Below are 25,522 nucleotides of genomic sequence, written 5' to 3'. Positions count from 1 at the left end.
TAAGCTAGAGCAGCATAGCTCGTAGTTGTACTGTTACAGTGCCACAGTGCAGAAGCTTCTTACATCAGTGAAAGCGGTATTTCCGTCAATGTACTTAATACAACCCTGCAAGAGGCAGCAAGAATTCTTCCATCGACATAGTTGCATCTACACTGGGAGTTAGGGTGACCTAAGTACGTCGTACAGGGCATGACATTTTTCACAGTCCAGTTGCATTACTAGGTTGGTCTGATTTGAAAGTGTAGATCAGACCTAAGAGTTTGTTTTCACTGTAACTGAGCTTGAATTGGAACACTTGAATTACTCCACCTGAAGCAGCTCAAGTGAGAGTGGAACGAGAGTAAGGACACTGCAAAACAACAGTGGAGCTACATGGCATAATTGGATTAGCAGACTGATTGGATTAGCAAAGTGATTAGATTAGCATTTGATGCTTGTAACTTGAACTGCTGCATCCTCACTGCATTACTAGCTTAACCTACAGCAGCATTCAAGCTTTGCCCCTCCCATCCCTTCCAGGCCAGCCAGCTCTAGTTTAAAGGACCTAGCCAGATGTTAACTTGAGCTAGATGTTTATGGGTGTGGATGGGAGTTGAGTTAGGGACAAACCTAGAGTTAAAACTCAAGCTAAGAATGTATGTCGTGAAGACAAGCCCTAGAAATATACAATATATATGTATGTGTCACTTCATCCACTGCTGACATGTAGCCACAATATGACATAAATTTTACCCAGGACCAATGACCCAACAGTTTAAAGTAACTAAAGCTTATTTTTTAATTAACAATACTTAAGATTACTGGAGATCAAGTCTGAAAGCGAGTTATTAGAAAGTGGACCCACAGAACTGAGCAATGACATAGTGAGAGTCATGAGGTTGAAGCACTTTTAAAACAATACGGCTCTTTGGTGATGTAAGAGAAAAAACACAAAGTATATCCAGAGCAAAGGACCCTACAGCAAAGACATGAACAACAACTTGTCTGATGAAGGGATTCAGTTTTAGAACTAATTTAACCAAACTAGCAAGGCTGTGTTCCGTCATGCAGTCTGCTAAAATTACAAAACATTTGATAAATAGAGGAAATAAGCCCACCTGGTTAGCGATTTATAAACAAGTATTGCTTGATGCAATCACACTGTTCTCAGATAATCTCCTCAGTATAAAATGAAGATATAGCCTGTGGTTTACACAACTATATACTCAACCTGAGTTATTGAGGGGTGGCATTCACTTCACTAAATGAAATAGGTCAAATCCTGGCCCACTAAAGTCAATGGCATTGACTTCAGTGAAATCACTATTTCATGTTAGTTCTTTGTTTTGTCTTACACAAATTTCTGTGTATAACAAAAATCATACATACTTTACTCAATCTAGGTACTCTGGCCTCTTTACCATAATATGTGATGTAAGCATCAATATAAGGATTATTACTGTTTTGACATGAGCAAATCAAACACTGTACTAAATATGTCAAATAGCATGGATAACAGAGCTATTTCAGGCAACTGAACATGGTCCAGTTACTATTTCTTCTTGTTTTAATTCACAGTGCCAGTTTAAAGAAACATTATATTGCCATTGTTTTCAATTGTTCTTAAAATTTATTTGTCCACTCCATGAACAGAAATTGGTCCAATAAAAGATATCTCACTTACCTTGTCTGCTCTTAAAAATATAGTTACTTTGAATTATATTTAAGTGTAAAGTGTCCTGAAATAGCTATTTTATTAAAAATAAATTCTTAAAAACAGGTTAATGTTAAGTGTGTTTCAGTGGAATCTAGCTAATATCTAACAACAGTTGATAACACTTCCCTTTAAAAAATTCTTCATCTTTTAAAAGCCAAACATTTGGACACAATGAATAGGTTCTCCATGTTATTCATTCATCATTCACTATCACTGCACTTCACTTCTGCCTATCCAGACGTAATTTTGTTCCTTTGCTCTGTTCTGCAATGGAAATACGCTGCTGGATATACACCGCTACCTCAGTATAATGCCACCTGATATAACACAAATTCAGATATAACATGGTAAAGCAGTGCTCCGGGAGGTGAGGGTGTGTGTGTGCACTCCGGTGGATCAAAGCAAGCTCAATATAACACGGTTTTACCTATAACGCGGTAAGATTTTTTGGCTCCCAAGGACAGCATTATATCGAGGTAGAGGTGTATATGATTTTATATATTGTTTATTAGATGTTTGTATTTGTTTTAAAGAAATACAGAGAAATACAGTTCCAAGTTACATTAAATTATGTCTGAAATCTATACAAGTTCTAGTGTGATGTGTTGGTGGAATAGAAGAATATTTGTTATGAGTGAGTGAACTAGCTGCTGTTAATCAGCATATGATGTTGTGGACTTATATAAGCATACAGTACTTAGCCTTGCAAGTTTATATGTATTAATTATATTCTGTACCATATAACACATCTAGAGTTTCTTTGTAGAGAGTAAAGGTGTTATATATGTTTAGTGTTCTAGTAAATGAAAAATTTAAATCCCTTGATAGAATTATAATAATATAATCTTCTAGTAATTTGTTACTTTGATCACAGAAAATTTCAGGGACAACAATGAGGTTGGGTTGGTGACTGATGATTATTTAACAGTGGGATATTTATTGGCTGTTTCTGGTAAACATTAATTTCTAGACAGTCTAACATTTGTTTACTTGAAAGGGTGAAGAATTGTTGTTCAGAAACAGTGTTAGCTAGATTGCATTGTGTACACATGAAAATTGCTCTGTATGGCTGAGACACATTGTAGCTGCAAATAACAGGAAAATGGGGGTGGGGGGGAGGAGAGACACAAAATATTGTAACCTAACACTTTGAGGCCCACACAGATCTACACAGAGCATTTCTTCCTGACCCAATGCACAGAGTAAGGACTCAGGCTTTCTTCAGACTGGTTCCAAAAATTCAAAAAAAAGAGCAAAAGAAATGATAGTGAAAGAGCAAACTATCCCTCACTCACAAAGTCTCTTTAAGCAGTATAGAAATACCATCGGTGCTGGAACTTGTAGTGCAGTAGCACTCCCAACACCCCCAGCTTGAAGTGGTAACAACAACCCAAATACATGGTTTCCACCTTCAGCATCCCCACTATAAAATTGTTCCAGCACCACTGACCAATACCACCAGTTTCCAGTCCCTCTGGCCTGGACTTGGACAGAGAAAACACTCCTCCTTCCTCTCAAGGCCTTCCCCAAGGTTTCAACTTCTATCCCTGCTTTAATAGGCTCTTACTTGACCCTTTTTCTGCCTATCCTGCTGTGCTGTTTATTTTATTATGAAGCTATTTGTTACATATTTTTCTAATTCTTCCCCATTGGGCCTGTCACCTCTCACCCCCACTCATCCATTAACCTCCCCCGCCCCCAAAAAAGCCTTAACAGTCTCAGCAAGACAAAGGGAAACAAAACAAATGGAGAGTCTGTAGGTCAAGCCAGTCAGGAAAATGTTTACAATTTGAAAGAGGTGTATATTTTCAAAACACTATTCCTATTCTGATATTTGGTAATGTGGGGGTGGGGGGAGGAAACAAAATCTACTCTGGAATGAGAGGCTGCCCAAAATATGTCAGGGGGAATCAGTTTATTTTGGGGGAAGATACAAAGAGAATGAAAAATTATACTTATAAGAAGATGAAAACTCCAACGTCATCTTAGGCTCTGCTACCACCGCTCCATAATAAATTATAGATGCATTTTATTGTTGTCAGAAGGCATCAACAGGCCCTCCTTGAGTTACATGCAGTTATTTCTGTCTGGCCTAAAAACCCCAGGTAGGACTAGCATAAGATGAAGCAGTGATCAATTCCTGTTCCCTCTCTAGGGCTGCACCAAGGAAGAACCCCCAGCTTCCTCTTATTAGGATCTAAAATAAGAATATCCTCAAATATTTGGATATATGCCCATACTACTACTGACTATAATTAATCAGGGTTGATTCCCTATGTGGTTACCAAGATAACCATAGATTTCATGATTGCTCCTGTTCAAAAAACAACAACATATCCATAAATTTTCCCACTAAAAAGAATTTTTGCAAGTTGAAAGGTGGTTTGATAGGATGTTAACTGGGAGTTAATTAGAGTTGTCAGAATATTGTCAAAAACAACAAAAATGGCTTTTCGACCAAAACAATTTTTCGTATATGTGGAAAATTTTCATTTTGATTGAATCTTTCTCATCTTAAAACAAACCCCTGCCCCCAAACTGCAAATGGTTCAGTTTCATAGCATTTCCCAACCAGCTATAGTTGTTAACACTTGAGGCAGCTGTTGAGCATTGAGTACTGTGCCACTGGACTGAATGGGAGGCCAATAGAGAGCAGGAACTCATCAACTGCTCTCTACTGGACTTTCACTGATAGATTTAATTCCTTTGGGGTCGTAAGTCTTCTATACGGGCTTTGGTTTATAAAACACGGTTCCAATAAAGCAACTCTTGTCTTCAAAAGTTATCAAAATGTACTAAAAATTGGGAGAATAAACTTTAATTTGGGTACAAAATAATGCCTCTAACTTTTGACTTTTCTAAACTATATTGCCATGACTACTGCCCTTTTCACCAAAAACACCTCCATGACACTTCCTAAAACCTCCCATGTCAAAACAATAGGCCTGCTCATAGACTCATAAATAAAGTGCTAATATACTGAGGGTACTTTAAGAGCAGAAGATATTTCTCTCCAGAGGAAAATCCCCCAAACCTCATATTCTGATAGGCACCTCATCAGAATGAATTAGAATGAAAGCTGGTGAATATAATGTGATGGGTAAAACATCATATAAAATTAGATTAAAAGATGGTGAAAAGCCCAACAGCAAGAAGTCTCCCTTGTGACCCAGTCAAAGTAACACTTGGATAAATAGAGACTGACAAGGCAAACAATTCCTTCACACAAGACGTTCAAAAGTGCCTTCTACGATACTTAAAGTTGAAAATTAAAAGTGTCCCAGATGTTTGCATGCAGTTCATTTCAGCAAATGCTACAATGTGCAAAGATTTTAAACAAAACCCCTCTTCACATGTTTCAGCAAAGCTACATTTCTTCAGAACAACATGGGCTTGAATTGCCTTTTAGGTTTGTGGTCTGGATGAAGAGACTTCCTGAATACATAGGGCCATACATTATCATCTGCTTCACAACGGAGGTCCATGAAAAAACATCGCAAGAGAGGCATTTTCAGTATGCAGAACATCACCTGGGAGGAATGTCCTCAGAGTTGGCTGATGGTGTGTGGAAAATATGAATTTATGTACAGGTTGGCAGCCTTTGTGAGTGCTTAGTGGATGACTTCAGAATTGACAGGGGGAGGTCTGAACAGACATGGGAAGATCCACCAGCAAGAGAGCATGTTACATCATATCATTCCCTCTAAAACTAGTATATAACATGGCAAAGTATCTGACAGAATTTACAGCTCTGTTTAGCAGTAGTGATTCCCAGGCTGCTCCCTATACATGCAGGGAAACAATAAATAACTACAGCCAGTTTGCGTATACCCCAGGAACATGAAACAATTAATCAAGATCAACGTTTGTGAGCAGTTCTGATCTGCTCTGCCATGTGGTGCATACTCCTTGAAGGATGGCCTCTGCTGTAGCTAGATTAACAGTGCCAAATGGTTTGCTATGCTCTGATGCCAACAGAAAAGTATAATAAAATATCTTACACAGGCCCAGTCAGACAAGATGTGTGAAACAAGCATGAAATCTGTGAGCTCAGTATTGCATGTACTGCAGTAAGCGCTTGGTAATAAAGTGGGCTCTTAATCAAATGCTTTACCTCATCCACAAAATGCCACATTAGATGAAGGCTGGCAAGAATATCCTACTGTTTCAGAGGCATATCACTGCCTCTTGCAAAGGGGCTGGGACAAAGATATGCTCCTTGTACTGTGGCAGATGCACCATTTTTTCTCCAATAGCATTTTTAAAAAACCACACATGCGTCCACTAACGTAGGTTCTGCTACACAGTTTTGGCATACTTAGGCAGCTAGCACTTTTGTTTGTTTTTTGATCATACACAAGGGTACCGTATGGCCCACGGAAATTAATTTAATTTCTTGAACAAGCTTCTCTCACTTTCCAGCATTTTTGTTAAAACAGGTTTCATCACAAATTACAGTGATACAATCATACTGATTGCTTCAATAGGCCTAATAATCATACGCTTTGACCAGTAAGGGCAATATTCTCAGCTAGTATAAATCTGCATAATGCCATCAACTATGCTGATTTATACCAGTTCTGGCCTCCAGGTTCACTGACTTCTGTGTGGAGGTTCCAGGCAGATGCAAGAGTCCATTCTGAGTGTAGAATACAGGACTAAAGTATGTGGAGATTTTATATTTGCTCAGCTTTCTTATCATGTGCTCTTTCATCAGAATTTTACAGACATTAGTACAAGACATGCATGAACCATTACATGGTGAAACCAGTCTCGTAACAGCTTTGGTTACACAAGAAAGTGCATGTGTTACTATACTCACCATTCCATGATTCAGCCAAGATGGTATGAAATTATCAAGAAGCTTTGGGTAAACCACTTCTCTGTCATAAATATAGAGGCTCCAAAACATTGTCACAACAAACTGAGGAGGGAAAGAAAAGACAATTTAAAAAATGCTTATGGTCAATTATCTCATTTCACTGCCCTTTTTCATTTTAGTTATCCATATCTCTACATCTACCTAAAGATCTATAGACAGACAGACATTATTGCTCATAAACCTAGTCTTCCTTTTTAATCAGTGTGGTCTAGAGTATTCTTTACATTCCCAAAAGTTTTATAGATTCATAGATTCATAGACTCCAGGACTGGAAGGGACCTTGAGAGGTCATCGAGTCCAGTCCCCTGCCCTCATGGCAGGACCAAATATTGTCTAGACCATCCCTAATAGACATTTATCTAACCTACTCTTAAATATCTCCAGAGATGGAGATTCCACAACTTCCCTAGGCAATCTATTTCAGTGTTTAACTACCCTGACAGTTAGGAACTTTTTCCTAATGTCCAACCTAAATCTCCCTTGCTGCAGTTTAAGCCCATTGCTTCTTGTTCTATCATTGGAGGCTAAGGTGAACAAGTTTTCTCCCTCCTCCTGATGACACCCTTTTAGATACCTGAAAACTGCTATCATGTCCCCTCTCAGTCTTCTCTTTTCCAAACTAAACAAACCCAATTCCTTCAGCCTTCCTTCATAGGTTATGTTCTCAAGACCTTTAATCATTCTTGTTGCTCTTCTCTGGACCCTCTCAAATTTCTCCACATCTTTCTTGAAATGCGGTGCCCAGAACTGGACACAATACTCCAGCTGAGGCCTGACCACTGCAGAGTAAAGCGGAAGAATGACTTCTTGTGTCTTGTTTACAACACACCTGTTAATGCATCCCAGAATCACGTTTGCTTTTTTTGCAACAGTATCACACTGTTGACTCATATTAAGCTTGTGGTCTACTATGACCCCTAGATCTCTTTCTGCCATACTCCTTCCTAGACAGTCTCTTCTCATTCTGTATGTGTGAAAATGATTGTGCCTTCCTAAGTGGAGCACTTTGCATTTATCTTTATTGAACTTCATCCTGTTTACCTCAGACCATTTCTCCAATTTGTCCAGATCATTTTGAATTTTGACCCTGTCCTCCAAAGCAGTTGCAATCTCTCCCAGTTTGGTATCGTCCGCAAACTTTCTATGCCAACATCTAAATCGTTGATGAAGATATTGAACAGAACCGGTCCCAAAACAGACCCCTGCGGAACCCCACTTGTTATACCTTTCCAGCAGGATTGGGAGCCATTAACAACTACTCTCTGAGTATGGTTATCCAGCCAGTTATGCACCCACCTTATAGTAGCCCCATCTAAATTGTACTTTCCTAGTTTATCTATAAGAATATCATGCGAGACCATATCAAATGCCTTACTAAAGTCTAGGTATATCACATCCACCGCTTCTCCCTTATCCACAAGGCTCGTTATCCTATCAAAGAACGCTATCAGATTAGTTTGACACGTTTGTTCTTTACAAATCCATGCTGGCTATTCCCTATCACCTTACCACCTTCCAAGTGTTTGCAGATGATTTCTTTAATTACCTGCTCCATTATCTTCCCTGGCACAGAAGTTAAACTAACTGGTCTGTAGTTTCCTGGGTTGTTTTTATTTCCCTTTTTATAGATGGGCACTATATTTGCCCCCTTCCAGTCTTCTGGAATCTCCCCTATCTCCCATGATTTCCCAAAGATAATAGCTAGAGGCTCAGATACCTCTTCTATTAACTCCTTGAGTATTCTAGGATGCATTGCATCAGGCCCTGGTGACTTGCAGGCATCTAACTTTTCTAAGTGATTTTTTACTTGCTCTTTTTTTATTTTATCTTCTAAACCTACCCTCTTCCCGTAAGCACTCACTATATTAGACATTCCTTCAGACTTCTCAGTGAAGACCGAAACAAAGAAGTCATTAAGCATCTCTGCCATTTCCAAGTCTCCCGTTACTGTTTCCCCCTCCTTACTGAGCAGTGGGCCTACCCTGTCCTTGGTCTTCCTCTTGCTTCTAATGTATTGATAAAAAGTCTTCTTGTTTCCCTTTATTCTTATAGCTAGTTTGAGTTCATTTTGTACCTTTGCCTTTCTAATCTTGCCTCTGCATTCCTGTGTTATTTGCCTATATTCATTCTTTGTAATCTGACCTAGTTTCCATTTTTTATATGACGCCTTTTTATTTTGTAGGTCACGCAAGATCTCGTGGTTAAGTCAAGGTGGTCTTTTGCCACATTTTCTATCTTTCCTAACCATCGGAATAGCTTGCTTTTGGGCCCTTAATAGCGTCCCTTTGAAAAACTGCCAACTCTCCTCAGTTGTTTTTCCCCTCAGTCTTGATTCCCATGGGACCTTACCTATCAGCTCTCTGAGCTTACCAAAATCCGCCTTCCTGAAATCCATTTTCTCTATTCTGCTGTACTCCCTTCTAACCTTCCTTAGAATTGCAAAGTTATGATTTTTCTTTTCTGTTTTTGACATTTAGTCTGGAAAAATAACTTTTAGTTGCATACTTGAGGCCAAGTCACAATTGAGTACTATATTTTAGTAGTAGATGTGGTATATTAATAATGGTTTACTGCTAACAGCACAGAAAACAATGTGAAATCTGACAATATACAGCATATATCAACATAAGGAGTATTAAGTCTCTGTCCATATGGGGTGAAATTCAGCCTTGAATAGAAGACCATCACTTATATCCCAATTTTGCAACTAAATACATTAACCAAAAAATAAATCTAACTCTTGAAGCGTTATTCACAGAATTTATGCACAGAGGTCCAAAAGGAAAAAAAAAAGGTTTCCAACATCCTACTCACTTGTCCATATGAAACTCATCTTGGCTCTTGTCAAAGAGACAACTTACTAGATGCCCAAAAAGTGAGCATTCATTCTCCTCTCTCTCTCTCTAACCTGAGGAGGGGAGAACGAGTTTGAATAAAATAAAAACTCGCCTAAACCTTTAGCTAAAGCTTGCACAAAACCTTTTAACTTCTCTTGAAGTTCAAAAAAGCTGAGAACTTCTTTCCATAACATTTTTGATTTTGACCCACCTCTGCATTTTCTCTTTCTGTCCACGACTATGGAAGTAGAAATACTGAAAGGCTTTTCTCATAATATTTTTATCCTAACTGAAAGCATTAAGTATTAGAAGTCTGGAACTGCTAAATTTTTTGAGGTTTGCTCACCATTAATTTAGCTCCATTTTCTTTTTCTATTATTTAACAGTGCTGCCCCGATTCAGACTGTTCTGAACATGCCATGGGCAGCCATGGAGATTTCACTGTTGGCTCACACCACAAAAGTAGGTTATGCTTCCATTGAAACTTTGTCTATATTATGAACATCTTAAGGTTTCCCTGCTTCTAAAATTTGTATTGTCCCTTCCTGAAAATGCAGTCTATCTAAAATAAAGTAAAAATGATATAGAAATATTAGTGTTAGCTTAACTTAATAAAACCCTGAATGTTGGAAAGAAAACATAGCACTAAATTCTTTGTACATACACTATTTTCTTTTTAATTTGAGTTCAGTTCAAACCATGTTCACAGTCCTGTAGAGATAAAAGGGCTATCACTTGCTACAGAAAAAAATGACAACAGGTCCAGGAATCTTTCACTGATAAATTTCAGGAGAGGTGAGAGAATATCTGTGCAGAAGAGATTAGACCAAATTTAGCCCTACAGCAAGCAGGTGCAGCTCTCACTGAATTCAATGGGAATGTGTCCAATTGTGCTGGGTGAGGAATGGTTTTTGGGGAATAAGGAGTGGGAAAAAGGACTGTGGGGTTTGTGGGGGCAAGGGTGTTTCAAGGTCAGCAAATTATTAGTGGATGTGAATGGGATGAGCATAATTCACTTCATATGCTTCTAACTTTGAGAAGTTAGAATGTAGGTTACAGATTACCAGTGGCACCTCGTCCTAACCACAGATATGTACACTTAAGGAAGACAGACATTTGGATGATCTAGATTGGTAAATTGTTCCCTCACTGCACATACAATACATAGTTTCTTGGCTTCCAACACACTTTCCCATCTGTTATGATGGCTTTTGGTGCTCAAAATAAGTTTGGACCCTTCAACTTGTGCGCAGACGCCAGGAAAAAAATAGGTTATAATGGACAGCCTGCAAAATACTGAAAGTGTAAATTGCTCTTCAAGAAGTCTCTCCTCTGTGCCAGTGTTGGTATTGGCATCACAGAGCTTTCTACACACCTATTGACACTTAACTGCCAAAATATGAACAGTTGAACAATAGGAAATAAGGAAAAGTTTCTCAATTCTTTTGACTTCCTTGAAGTCATGTTGTATTGCGGTGGGTCACAGAGAATATATTAAGAACAACTGGGATATCAAAACACATGTAGCATGAAAACCAGGCTCAAAAGCACTCTGTATGGAGAAAATCCTACATCAAGCAGTGGCACCAAGGGTAAAGCCAAAACATATTAGAATGAATCCAGCTAAACTGGCAAACACTTGGGTCTGGCATTTTTTCATGGGGCAAAGGAAAATGAGGTAAAGGTAAGAAAAGAGACAAGGGACCATCTGTTTCTTAACCAAAGTCAGCCAATGGATGGAATTAGATCAACATAGCTGGTTGCAACCATCTGGAGCTATGGACGGTAAATGTTGCTTAGCAAAGCACCACTACAGGCAGACATAAGGAAAGACACAAAAAATAAAATATTACAGTTCTAACGTAAACCAACACAGAGAAGGACATTCAGACTCAGGGCTGCTACACTGACCTAAGTCTCTTTAATTGGAGGAATACTTCTCACAGTGGTTGGTCAATGTCTCTAAGTGATTGACCCCAACTTTTTTTTTCCCCATGAATTAATATGGACAACAGAAAAATCTCAGTTCTAGGACACTTTACGTAGCTTCCTAGCCAACCTAGTGTCTTGCTTTGATTAATAAGCAATTGTTTGATAGTTCTAAATAGGTTTAAAATTCTCTTCAATATCAGAGAGTGTTTATATCGGTATTAGTGTAATTTAATTTGGGCTACACTCAGCTAGGTTTCATGTGGCTGATCAGTGAGGGGGAAGGGGACATGGGCTCCCTATTTACATGTATTGCAATCCCTGCCCAACTGGGGCAGCACAGCTAGTGATACTGAGTCACTTTTCCCCTCTCTCCCCCTAAGGAACAATTCACTGGAATGGGGAAAGGAGGGACAGGGAGCAGGTGGAGCCATGGCTTGCCCCTGCTTATATACTGGCCAGCACAGTGGGCTGGCCAAGCATGGAGGGCAGGAGAGTTTGAGGCATAGCAGTTTGTATGCTCTCTTGTATAGCTGAGGCAAAATGGCACAAGCCTCAGAAACCTCCTTCACTTTCCCTGCTGGGGATACCCCTGGCATGGGACCCCAGGAGGCAAAGAGCCATTGGAACTTACTTCTACATCTCCCTCCATGCAGCCCCTTGCACAGGGAATATCTTAGGAGCCAGGAGGGGCAGGATGGGAGTGGGAAGAAGCAGTGTCTAGACCACCATGCGCTTCAGCAATCCTCAGCTTCCATGTTATTCCTAGGATACTAAGGCCAACTGGTGCAAATCAGAGCTACTCCCAAATTTCTCTGCCTCAAGGTTGTAGCAAACAGCCAGGCAGCTATAATCAGCTCCCTGGGATGCTCTCTCCCTTTCCCCAACTCCGCTGCACAAAGCAGATGCTAACGTTGCAGAGAACCTGCATCTATGAGGGTGTCACTGTCACAGTTCAGAGCAATTGCACCTGCATTCCCTCTTTGTGGGCCAGCAAGGACAACCACACTCTAGGCTTCCAGTTCCTCTGCCACCACCTCTCTTGGACAGAGACCCAACTCTCTCTCCCTCCTGACCAGTTTTTTTTTTTCTTCAGACTGCACAGCTTCCTACCTATACTGTGAGTTCCCCAACAATTCAGACTGCCTAAGCAGGCCTTCTTCTCTTTCTCCTCAGAGGTTATAAACAGTATAATTCCCTGAACTTGTAAGTTATCACAGAGTCCTTTTTAAACAAATACATTTATTCTTAAAGAAAGAGCGTTACAGAGAAAACATATTTAAAACAATAAGAGAACCTAAACACATGCTAATGAGCTTATCAGACCACCCCCAACTCCAACAAGGGTTCTGGCAGGTGATCAGCCCTTCAAACCCCACCAAGGGGTTTTTCTGTGGTTACAAGTCCATAACAGCTGTTAGCTCTGACATCCCCATGAATCTTAGAGTCTCTCCTTTATGCAACTCAGGGCTCTGATCTTTAGATTCTGGTAACAGGTAATCAGCAGACAATGGGTTTCCCCATAGGTAGGGTGACCAGATGTCCCACGTTTAAAGGGACAGTCCCGTTTTTTGGGACTTTTTCTTATATAGGCGCCTATTACCCCCTATCCCATCTGTTTTTTCACAGTTGCTATCTGGTATCCCTACCCTACCCCTTCAAATGATTGGGTCTGGAGGAGAGATTTTACTTCCTTCCAAGTATTTCCAAGGAAATCCACTCAGCTTTGTTTGTCGCAAAGGTTCCTTCTTGTCTGACACATTGTTTAAAATGGGCCTTTGAAGCTCAACACATTGGTCACATCTTCCCCCCCCAAAGTGAAGTTACATATAATCCCACAATGATATGTACACTTTGCATTTTTAATACAATGGACTGCAAAGCTACTTAAACTTAATTCAGTAAGACTTCTCAGGGATATTGCAGGAAATTGCCATATTTGTCACAGTCACATGGCTGCATTTTAACCTGTGCTCCTTAAGCTTCCTGCCAACTTGAGTCTGCCACCTATTTTTGCGCAACAGTAAGAGATTACTTGTGGAGAAAGGAGCTGCACCACATGAGTAAGAATGGCAAAATCATGGCCTATGTTAATTCCTTCTCTCCCCTTCTGCAGACAATACCACTCGGATAGTCAGTAGAAAGTTAAATAGCACATAAAATCCACAAGAAGGACACTTCTTTGCTACTCATTGTATTTTATGTACACTCTAGACAAGTGGGCACTTCAGTTTTTCAAGTGGGCCTTGGGTTCTCTTTGAGGAGTAACTGATTTGTAATATGCAACTCAATATCACTAAACAATACACAGCAGCAGCAAAAGTGTTACTAAGGCCAAAGAAACAATTTTCTTCTTCCACTTCCGAAAAAAACATCAATCAATTTCCCCCTCAGCTTTAAAACTTCAGAAAGTAACACAGAAAGAACACAAAATACTACTGAGGGGGAAATTTTAAAGCATGAATCAGGAAATTTATTTCTCCTTTTGAGTCACCAAGGGCATTAGTAAAACAAAAGAAATTGAAGCAAAGACAAACTGACAGAGGGAGACCAAAACTGTGTAATTTGCTGTTTATGTGCATATAAACAAAAAAACTACCATACAAATGAATAATGAACACAATAGAATTTTTTTTACTGTGTATTTTTGATTCTGAATAACCTGTACAATTAAGTTCCACTCATTTCCTGGGTGATTTCTAGGGAAAACTGGATGCTTTATCTGTTCCGTATGGACAAAAAGACCCTCTGGTGCTTTTTGCAAGAATAAAGATTTTCTCCTGTAACCTTGGGCAAAATTTCTTCTCCACACATTGTTGTACAGTTTGATGTAAGCTTTCTGGCTACCTCTCTGAGGTGGCTGTAGTAAAGTGGTGCTATATGTGTATGGTTTGTGAGGATCTTTGGAATCCTTCAGGACAAAAGGCACTATATAAATGTGAAATTTCATTATGGCAATCCCCAGCTGATGTAAACTAGCATAGCATTGACTTCCATGGAGCTACATCTATTTACACCAGCTAACACTCAACCCAAACACATTTGATAAAGGCCTATCAAGAAAGTCATGACGGGCAGGAACTGAGGAATTGGGAAGTCAGTGGGCCAGCCACCTCCTGTTTGCCCCCTCATGGCCCAGGGTCACACTACAGGCAGCCTACCTCAGTTTCTCCTCTTGGACAGTTCAAATAAAACTTCACTTCAGGCATTTTCTTGGTCCTAAATACCCCTCCTTAGAGTCTGGGTTTATAAATTGCAATAAAACACAAAATCTCAGATAAAGTCCATATACAAGTCCACATAACACAAGGTTTCTCTTACTCCTCCTAGGCCTTCCTCCCTGAGGCCTTTGCAATCTCTTCCCTGCTTAGACTGGATCTTTGCCAGATGTCCTTGCCTGGGGCAAAGCCCTCATGTCAGGGTTTTCCTTGTAGGAGCCTTTCCTCATTCTCTGCAAACGCTGTCATAGCTTTTTGAGCTTTCCCCCTTCACTGCAGCCTCCCACTGCTTTTTACATGGAACTTCCTGATCCAACCCAGGTGTGTCTCTTTAGTAATCCGGGTCAGTTAGCTCCAGGCCCTTCAGCCAATAAGGGGTAAGCCATCCTGTTACAGGAAGGAATTTCCTACACAGGATAGAACTGCACAATTAGAGTTTTAAGTTTACATCTGGAGCATTTGGCATTGGCCACTTCTGATGGCAAAATATCAGACTAGGACATTGGTCTGTTCCAGTGCGGCAATTCTTGTCATTTATAGGCTATGGGCGGGGGGAGGCATTAGATGGGGACATCTGGTAAATATCTGCGGTAATTTTCTTAGACTTAGAAGACGGGAAGGGGATTTAAAACGTCCAGAAGACCTACAGATCTCTTCCATGAATGGCTTCTAAGACAGAATGACTACTTGTTAGGTTTGTGCAGGAGTGATCTTTTCAGTGTTCCTCCAGCAAATACTCAATAGGTTAATTGTGTGTATGGCTAAAATATATTTTTTTAAAAGCCAGCTATAGCATACCCAAAGATAAATGATAAACCTTTGAAAGTTTGCCTACAATTATCGAAATGGGAAGGACTAGGGAAAAGGGTATTTTTATATACACAGGAAGAGGCAAAGCTCTTGAAAATATAAAAGCACAATTTTAATCATCTATAAATGCCTATTCACCTCCTTCTTCTACTACATGAATTACAAGAAACACAATGATATTGCCATATACAGTTTACATAAAACACTGAATTAGCCATAAAAACTTGGCAGACTTTGGGATCTGTGACAAACAAACAGAAAACAAGAGGGATAACCTAAAAACATTGGTACAGATTCTGCCACACTTATGCCCTTATTCGCTTTGAGATGCATTCATATTCTCACAAAGGCTACTTCATACTGCTCTAGCAGTGTAATTTACTGCCTCTTTATACTGCTAGGTTGGTGAAAAATGAATTTAGGATAAATAGGAATGAGGTCTTTTGAGCAATACTTTAGTGTGCAAACAGTACCATTAATTTAATGGATCAGGTTCCTATACTCTTATTCACATTGAATAGTACCATAAGGTACTACTTAACTGGAGTAAACGTATCAGAATGTTGTCCAATGGGACTATTCATGAAATAAACTGCTACCCACCAGGAGTAAGAATGGCAAAATTGGGCCATTATTTTCTGGTTTCATTAAATAAAAACAGAAAATCCATCACTAAAAGTCCTACTAAAAAGGACAACAAGGTAGTCAATGGTGGTTATTGGTTTCATCTAACAAGCTCGTGTGTATTTTTTTTTTTTTGATGCTCCTAAAACAGCTCCTGTTTCATTTGAGCAGCTGGAGAAATAAAGAACAAAACACAAAAGAGGCAAGGTTCTGCATATCTTCTGGCCATTGTTTCCATTGCTGCTGCTGTTGTGTTTTACTTGGGGGGGGCAAGGGGGAGAGGCGTTGGATTTGTTTTTTGTAGGGAGGGAGGAGGATGCTGACCAGGCTACCCAGATGGCTTAACTGTGATACTTATTTATTAGGAGGCACTATAAATAAAAAGTGTTTTGTTAGGGTTTTTTCCCCCTACACACATCATTGTTTGACCTGGGAGTGAAAAGCTGCTTTCTCGTCTATTTTTCAGAACAATCCATTTTGAAGACTTTAGAAAGCTGGAAACGGAGAGACAATTATTTAGAATAATTCTTAGAACTGCAGTTATTGCACTTTAAAACTTTCCAATTCTATCTTGAATAACTTACCCCAATATATGAATTATTTCACATAAAGAGCACAGAATAAGGCAAAATATTTATGTAACATTAATTTAGATGTGTAAGGCAACTGATAAGTTCTTAAGCATGACCACTCTGGTTTCAGTCAGAAACCTAATTAGCATTTTATTCACATCTGTTTAATTTTCTATTTTGGGATTCCCACATGTCTCTAATATAAACCACTGAGAAGCCCTGTAGAGAGTTGTTTGTGCACTTGTCAAGGAAACCTGCTTTCCAACACTGCTTTCTGTAAGGAGGAAGCTGTTGAGAGAATAGGGGAAGTTAGGGAATTTTAATTTTTCTCTGCAGACACTCTGTTGTATAATAATTTCTCTACAGCCTCTGACATATAAAGACCTCATTGCATATTTTCTTATATATATATATATTGGCAGAACAATACTGGCATTAGACCTACACTATGGTGGGCACACCCTTAAATCACACTGCATAGTATCTTATTCTACAAGTAGCCCCACTCAAGTGAATGTGCCAGAATCTGCCTCCCTATATTTTGCCATCCCTTTCCCTATTGGTTAACACCACTGTGAGTGGTAACCGATGAACAGGAGAAAGAGTCGGGTTTTAGGAGGGACCCTGGACTGGTGAGGGACCAGACATTCAGAACAGTAAAGTCTGAGGCTGGCTGCTAAGGCCACTGTTACATTCAGAGGCTCTACTGTTTGTCTCCCAGCAGCCAGGACAGAAAGAAACAAAATCTTTTTAGGCTTTCTTTATACAAAACTAAAAGCAAAAAATGCAGCAAAGACATTTTGTTCCCTATCTGGAGGTCACTTTTTGGGGGGGGGGGGGGGGGAAAAAGACTATTTTTACAATATACTTTGCTAGTTATTTTCTCATTTTCCTTTGACAATACACAAAATTTGTGTATTTTAACCTTTAGGAAACTAGCTAGTTCCCATGTGTAAAGTGTATCCCCTAGGAACTGGTTAATTTAGAAAATGCTCATTTGCACATCTCATTTAGAGAGTGCTTACAATACTTGCTAGCTCCTCTTTCACAGATGGCAAAACAAGTAACTCTTGAAAGAAAAAAATAGATATCACTCAGAATGCTTAGAAACTGCTGCTATTGCCAACAGAAGTTGTAGCTAATGTCTTCAAAGGAGGCCTCATATGGTCTTAAAAAGTTTCAGGGCTGGGAAGATGAGAGGAGGTACTGAAGTAGTACACAAAAGCCAGCAGAGTTTTAAAACAGAGGAGAGAGAAACATAGTATCACAAGTGGCATTGTGGATACTGAATAGCTGGGGAGAGAGCCAGAAAAAGCAGGAGAATGTGTCTCTTGATGTGCGTAAAAGCTTATATCGTGGGTTTTTTCCCCCAAAAAGAATGTTGTGCTGTTCTTAAGTGGCTCTTTTTTCTAGTAATAACTGTAGGAAAAGCATCTGTTATCAGTCACAGTCACAACTACTACATAACTCCCAATCTTCCTCAAAATATAGTTGTAAAAAAATGATATTTTGCAAGCCTGTTTATTTCCAGATATTTTTTAAAAATACATTAATTATTATTGTATGTTTCTCATGTGATAGAAGAAAAATTGCAGCAGTTAACCCAGTATAAATAGCAGCAGTTACCCTTAGCAGTGGCTAGTAAGTAAAGTAATTTAAGGCTACCAACTGGGTGTTTTGGGAACACCTGCACAATGCTGTACACGTGTTTTATATTTTAGAACCTTGCACAAGCATTGTGTATTTCTTCATGGACTGGACTCTAAAATATCACACCAAGGATTTTAACAAAGCCAAGCCAGCCGAAGTATATAAAATTCGATATTTTAAATTAGTGTATTAACTGTAAAGTTACAATAGATGCCTAGTTATTATACACAGTGTCAACAATGAGACCTCATACCGTTAGCTAAAAGCTCCATCAATACAAGAAGAGTGGTTCACAAGGTTGCAACTAGAACTGGCAAACTTTCATGATGAAACAAAAAATGAGGAATAGTTTCCAGTTTCATTACAGCCTGTGTTTATTATAAGATTCACAAACCTTTTGCTAACCTGATCCAAGTTTTGGACAAACCTGGGCCAAATTGTAGTTTTGGGTGGAAAGCACTGGCAATCTGAGTTTTGTCATGCTTAAAGTGCCCAGTCCTGCTCCACCGTAGTCAATGGCAAAAGCCCCATTGATTTCAGTGCAGTAGAAGAGCAGTTTTACTCTGAAAAGTACTCAAACACCTTCTTACTCTGCTCCCTCTTGGAGAGTGGGAGGGGGATCAGGGCTGGGGCAGGGGGTTGGGGTGCAGGGAGAGGCTCAGGGGTGCAGGCTCCGAATGGAGCAGGCTCTGAGTGGCGCTTACTTCAAGCAGCTCCCAGAAGCAGTGGCATGTCCCTTCTCCAGTTCCTATGTGCAGAGCAGCCCCTGACCTTCTGAGCGGGGCCACGCGGCTGCTTCCAGGAGTCACGTGGTATGGCCCCCGACCCTGTGCTCTGGAGCGGGGCCATGCTGTGCCTTCTGGGAGCCGCGTGGTGCAGGCCCTGACCCTGCACCCCAGAGCGGGGCCATGCTGCGGCTTCCAGGAGCTGCGTGGTGTAACCCCCAGACCCTGCTCCCCCGCAGGAGCTGGCAGCCTGGCTTTAAACAGCTTGCAGGCGATAGTTTGCCCACCCCTGTCCTAATGTGTTAGTACATTTTATTTATATCATGAATCCAGATGCCTCAACAGTGGATTATTTTTTAAAAAATGAAATGAAAAAGTAACTGAAAGTTCTCTTCAGGATAACGAAATTGTGAGAAAAGTGTGCTCCCATTTTCCCCTTTTTTCATAGTCATTTATCCTTTTGGCTAAGAATGTCAGTTTTTACTGTCAGGAAACAATGAACAAGTTAAACGATGCACCTGCATGGAAGTGAAATTAACTGCTTAGCACCATACTTACAACTCCAATGGGAAAGGCTAAAACAGCCATTATCCAGTCGCGGAGGGAAATGAGCTTTTTTAACTGTCTTTCTTGTTCTTGGCTGTCACTTCCTTTGGTGAGAAGACTGGAGAGATCAGTCAATACGCAGATCCCAAAAAAGACAGCCTGGATAACCTGCACGGAAATAAAATCCAATTCTGAAGACTATAGATACACAAATCATCAGATGCAATAGAGATACAGATAAAGACTCTGATTCAGCCAAGCACTTAAGTGTGTTCTTAAAATTAAGAACATGTTTTTAAGTATTTCACTGAATCAGGACCCTAGAGATGGAGCATAGTGCTGGACAGTCAGCAAGGAAGTCCTCAAGTCAAATCTCAGCTCCGACAGTGACTCGTGTCACTTTGGGAAAGTCACTTAACCTCTCAATGTTACCAGTCCATAAAATGTGGATGATAGTATTTACTCAACAGGAGATTCCAATATGAGGATTATTAGTTCATGTTTATACATTGTTATGTAATAGCTAAGCATTATTATATTCAATGGGAAAAAATTACTTAGGCTCAGATCTTGCAAAGTATAATTAAATATGTGCACAAGTCTTGGCAGAATAGGGACCTTAGAAAACCCTATAAGGATGATAGTGGATATGAACTTGCAATATGGAAGGAAAAAACAAAAACCAAAAAACTAGTGAGACAACAATATATTTCTGGACTCTATGATACCAGACAGAGGGAATTAATAAAAATACAACATAAATGATTAAATGGTTGGAGGGACTGATTTACAAGTAAGGGGTCTGTTGTTAGGATTCAACAAGAAAAAAATATTTCTACCCCAAGAATCCTTCCCTCCATTTTTTCTCCACCTGGCTATCTTACCTGAGCTGTTTGGTGATGATGTTGCAGAAGGCTCAATTTTTTCACTACTGGCTGTAAATTGGCAAACAGGCCTTCAAATGCCCACTGAGCATCCTGTGTCATCACCACACTAAAGGAACAGCTTGTGTTCCTGCTGCTGCCACAGCTCCCTCTCCACATACTGTAGATGCACACATTTCTCTTAAAAACCAGTGTAGAACATAGATCAAGCAACATTCCAAAACATACACTGATGATGCCAGCCATGACACATGACAAGTTGTTACAGTTAGGAATTTTTTAAAAAGTTCTTTGGGGAAACTCTCCACTTCTATTTAAAACTCAAAAAAACTTTTTGATTCTAAAAATAAGATTTTGGGTCCCCGAAACCCCACGATGCTAATGCATTTTTTCTAATTTGCTTCTTTTAAACCAGCATTTATTCAAAAATAACCCTCCCCCCAATCAGATGGCCTACTTATACTGAAAGATTATAAGCACTAAAAGTGTTTTACCTTGGCCAAATGATGACCAAAGAGATAGGCTAACCATCTACAATTTACTCAAGGGTATAAGTATCAACGAAGGAAAAGGTCCTGTTAACAGAGGTCTAGAAAAGTATAACTACAAATAACAAGATGAATCTGAGCGTAAGAAAATTTAGGCCAAGTGACAGGAAATATTACCTAACTGTGAAATCTATTAGACCATGGAATAGTCTCCCAGAGGAAGTGGTGGAAGCCTTATTGCTTGAGTCATTCAAAGTTAGATTGGACAAAACATTCAAGAATATACTGTAGGGACCAATATTGCACTGGCAGGGTTTGGATGAGTGACCTAATAGGTTGTTTGCAAATCTAACTATGACTTCCTGAAATGAGATCTAGCTAAAGTAACATAGCCTGCAAGACCTACACTTTTGAAGGGAACTGAAATTGTATATTTCCTAATCAATCATAAACTGAGCTGCTTCTTTAAGTCATTCTGCTATGAGGACAAAGTTACATGGGAGAAATGTAATGCTATTATAGTGTATAATGATGAATTTGTGAAAATACTGAAGGGAAGGAAGCTATCCATAGGTTGCAAAGTTGTGGTATGAGGGATAATGTATAACAACTAACAATGAAAACTACAGAAAAACATAAGTGGGGAGGGAAAATATATTTCCTGACCGAGAGTTACTGAACAGAGCCAGGAATAAATACTTTAGAGTTTAGGGAGGAAACTTCCCTAGCTCCCCATACAAACAACACACATAGCTATAGCTACTCACTTTCTTCCCTACATACAAGGCATAAGAAGTGCTATACTGACAACTGCCCTCTTGTCCAACATTGGGAATTGAACTGGGGACCTCCAGAGCTGAAAACATGAGTCTCTACAGCATGAATTAACATGTCAATCTCTATGGGTGGGGAATATAACCAATTAATATCCTCTGGGATCAAGCACAGGAGATGCATGACACATACGGACCAGTGGGTTACGCTATGAAACAAGTTTTAAGGGCCCTTCAGTGTAAATTCTCTATAGTAGTTTAGAAGTTACAAATACATAACAAAGGAGGCCATGATATTTCTTCCTAAACAATGTCCACTGAAATACCTTGATTTTATAACAGATTAAAGAAGACATTTTCAGAACAGATCCCAGCTTTCAAAAACCTGGCCATAATGCTAAGTGGAGCAACCACAAAACAGTAAAGGAAGAATATGTTTTATTTTTCTGGAGATTCAAGTAATAAATTGTGAGAATCCACCAGAAACGGCCCTCTTAATCTAAATATTGCTGTGACGCATGGCCAGAAAGGGTTAAACAACCTGCAGAATAAATAACCCTCAAAAGACACCTGTGGAGATAATGTTTGTGTTTTTGTGTATTATATATGTATGAGTAGGGTCAACAATTTAAATCAACAGTCCCTGTCTATTCTGTATTCTGATCATTCAGAGGTCAAAAGAACATCCTATCTTTAAATGAACTGTAAACACGGGATATCTCTGTATTCATCTTTCTTTGTAATGTATAGCAAATAATCTGTGAATGGTGGAGGAATAAGCAAATTGCCCTGTGTTAATTTGTGTAACTAATTACTGGTGATGTTTAGAAAGCAAAGGTCTACTGTTTACCCAGGACTGTGTGGTCAAGTGGATGCTAGAACACTGTATAAAAAGACCCTTGGGTCCTGATCCTGTTCATCTCAGATCTGCTTAAGATTCATCAGGGGAAGTTTGAGTCACAAGACTGAAGTCCCAGTTCTGCTGATATGCTTTGAATATGCTATTTGGACAGTGGACCATAACCTATGAACTATATCTGAAAGAACTCTTTGCCATTACAAAGATCACCATCAATGCTATGAATTTGAACCTCAATTAATTGAACTTCAATTAATTGAACTCATGTCTGTATGTATACTGATCTTTTAACCATATTCTCTCTCTTCATATATATTATATATATAAATTTTAGTTTAGTTAACAAGAATTGGCTGCAAGATCTGAAACATTCATTTACCTGGGAGGTAATGTGTCCAATCCTTTGGGATTGGTAAAACCTTTTCTTTTATATGATGAAATAAGATTTTCAGAAATCATCATATTTGACTTAGGTACCTGGGGGTACTATATCCCCAACCAAGGTACTATGGAGGCCTGAGGCTGGATCACTTTAAGGGAACTGTGCTGTTTGGACTTCTGAGTCACCAGTGAGGTAATAAAGATGCTGTTTTATGCTGCCTTGATAAATCTTATTAGAATATTCACTAGCTTTATGGGGATTGTCTGCCCCATTCTTCGCAGTTCATGCTAACTGAAGGAGCACAGCTGGCTCCCCACTAGGATCCCGGTCACAATTGCAAAATGCAGACAAACTTTTTTTTTTTTAATTTGCAATTCTGGGTCTCATCCATGTAGAAAGAGATACTGGTAGCCTATGAACAAAGTTTGAAGAGAGCACAGATTTACAAAAAGAAATAAATACAGGTCCATTACGTAGAACAATAATGCAGTAGTAATCAAGAAACAAAACTAAGGAACTGACATAATGAATGAAATCACCTTTCTACATTCTAGAAATGGCCCTGGTTGTGTATAAGATTAACACACCTTTTCATGTAATACTACCTCCCAGTTTACTTACAGGTAAGTTTCCAGTGCAAAAGGTGGCGAATGTATTCATCAGGGATTCATAATTATGTGGCTATAGTTCACTGTTCTGAGAATATAATTCATATCTCCAAACTTTTAGGCATTCCATCAGCAATTCCCAGATACTGTCAGTATCTGAACAAGTTGTCCCTTGAAGGCAGCCTTACATGAATTTATAATTACTCTCTCTTCTGAGACAAGCAGCCCGAAACAACACCACCAAATTTTAGCTCTACCAGCATGCAAAAACAAAAATTGCTGGTATCTATCTATCCACATAAATTACACTTTTTATAGTTTGCCAAATCCATGGTCTGATTTTGTTTTGGGAAAAGAAAAACAGAGTAAGATTTATTACCTCAGATTATCTGTTACACTCATCACCTCCTAACACTGTTGTTTTTATTCTTTCAGGCTTTTGACATGATGGATCAGTAAAATAATCTGGTGTTGTAAATATATATTATGCTTGAGCAGTTGCATGGTAGTGTGATTTAAGACACATTGAAGTAATTTAGGCCAGACTATTTGTCTGTTTGGCTACTGTAAGTGTGATTGATTGGAATCAGTGTATTGGGACCATACTTGTTTTAGCATCTATATATACATGGGAATGTGAATTATAATAGCAACACCCTCCAAAGTTCAAATATCCTGAGCACGTTCAAGTAAGTCATGGGTAATGAAGTGGTTTTGATATCAGGCTGCTCTGTGTTTACAGAAGGCATCCTAGGATGGCGATTGTTTGCTAGGGCTGTTACCACTCTTGGCTAACTCAAGCTATTGATCCTTCTTCTCCACAGCTACTGACTCCTCCACTATTTCCCGTGTCCACATGATTGTTCCATTCTTCTCAGCTCATTTTCCATCTCTGTCCCTTTGATAACTTGGTGAGCAAACAAACTGGGGAATGCATGCTTGAGTGCTATATTGCAGGATGGTACTGAGACTACTAGAACCATGAACTACAGCACAGACAAATACATGGTGTTCTTGGATAATAAATATATGAAATTAAATAAAACTTAGAAAGAAAATGATGATGAAAATGTAAGCATGAACTCACAACATTTTATTTAAATATATGTCAAACAACAGTTCATTAGTACTAATTTTTTCAGGAGAAAGGCCTCTTTTGGTGTTTGCCCTAAAAGGGCCATATTGATTGAGTTGCTTTTCCACAACAAGGCCATTGGTCAGTGTTCAGTCGCCATGTTGATGGCATTGGTCATGCCAAAGCCCTTAACAGGGAGGACAGCATGAAGGTTGCCATTTTCCTCCCATTTGTCATCATCTTGGATGACAACTTGAGCATTGACCTTTGATGTTGGATTTTTCAATTTTCAAACAAAAGAAGAATACCATTCAACATATAATTAAGTAAACTTATAGGGATTCAAAAAGTTACAAAAAATATTGGAAATTACTTGGAGTCACCTTCCTCTAACCTGCAAGGAATGGGGAAGAAGCCTTGTTAATTAAGAGCCAGAGATGAAAGAGCAGCAGCATTCTAGTTAATCTGCTGAGTAGTTAATGTTGCACTGTTAAAGCAGAGCCCATTTGGGGATGGGGGCCAATGCTCCTCCACACAGGTTGGAGGTCCCAAGAGGTGTTTTGGATTATTTATTATTTTTTATTTGTTTTCAGTAGGTCCCACAATGTGGCAGGTGCTTTTACAACACAAAACAGTGTGATGTCTTGGGTCTCGAACCCAGGCCTGGCTTTTGGCATTTGACATCAGCTTTGATTCCTGGCTCTAACTCTGGCTTGACGCCTGGCTCTGGTAACTGGTAGTTGACTCTGCTGCTGACCCTTGGCTTTGTTTCCCAACCTGGATGCCTGCTCTGCCCACTAGACCTGACTGCTGCTCTACTAGGACATACCACCTACACTTGGTCCATAACACACAGTACCTTCCCTTAAAAGAGTGTGTGGGGGGGGGAGGGCAAAGGAGACCTAAATGCCAAACCCATTTCTTTGTTTTAGAGTTTTTGTTGGAATGCTCAGAGACACCTCAA

General features: G+C 39.5%; 1 protein-coding gene across 8 annotated transcripts in view; it reads right to left on the bottom strand.

The window, feature by feature from the left end:
* AIG1 (androgen induced 1) overlaps nt 1-25,522 on the bottom strand; it is a 192,705-nt gene that overhangs the window by 111,075 nt on the left and 56,108 nt on the right. For 7 of the 8 annotated variants that reach the window (XR_003999619.1, XM_030556465.1, XM_030556469.1 and 4 more), the window contains exons 2-3: nt 19,502-19,657; nt 6,519-6,620 (exon numbers count right to left, since the gene is read on the bottom strand). Coding sequence is in view for 7 of the 8 variants with exons in the window: in XM_030556465.1 (XP_030412325.1) it covers nt 6,519-6,620; nt 19,502-19,657 (258 nt within the window). In the remaining variant the exon portion in view is untranslated. The remainder of the gene's footprint in view (nt 1-6,518; nt 6,621-19,501; nt 19,658-25,522) is intronic. The other variant, XM_030556468.1, reaches the window with a different exon arrangement.

Source organism: Gopherus evgoodei, chromosome 3 (assembly GCF_007399415.2).
Source record: "Gopherus evgoodei ecotype Sinaloan lineage chromosome 3, rGopEvg1_v1.p, whole genome shotgun sequence".
Classification (NCBI taxonomy): Eukaryota; Metazoa; Chordata; order Testudines; family Testudinidae; genus Gopherus; species Gopherus evgoodei.
Note: the sequence above shows the minus strand (reverse complement) of the source record. Positions and strands in the feature narration are given on the sequence as shown.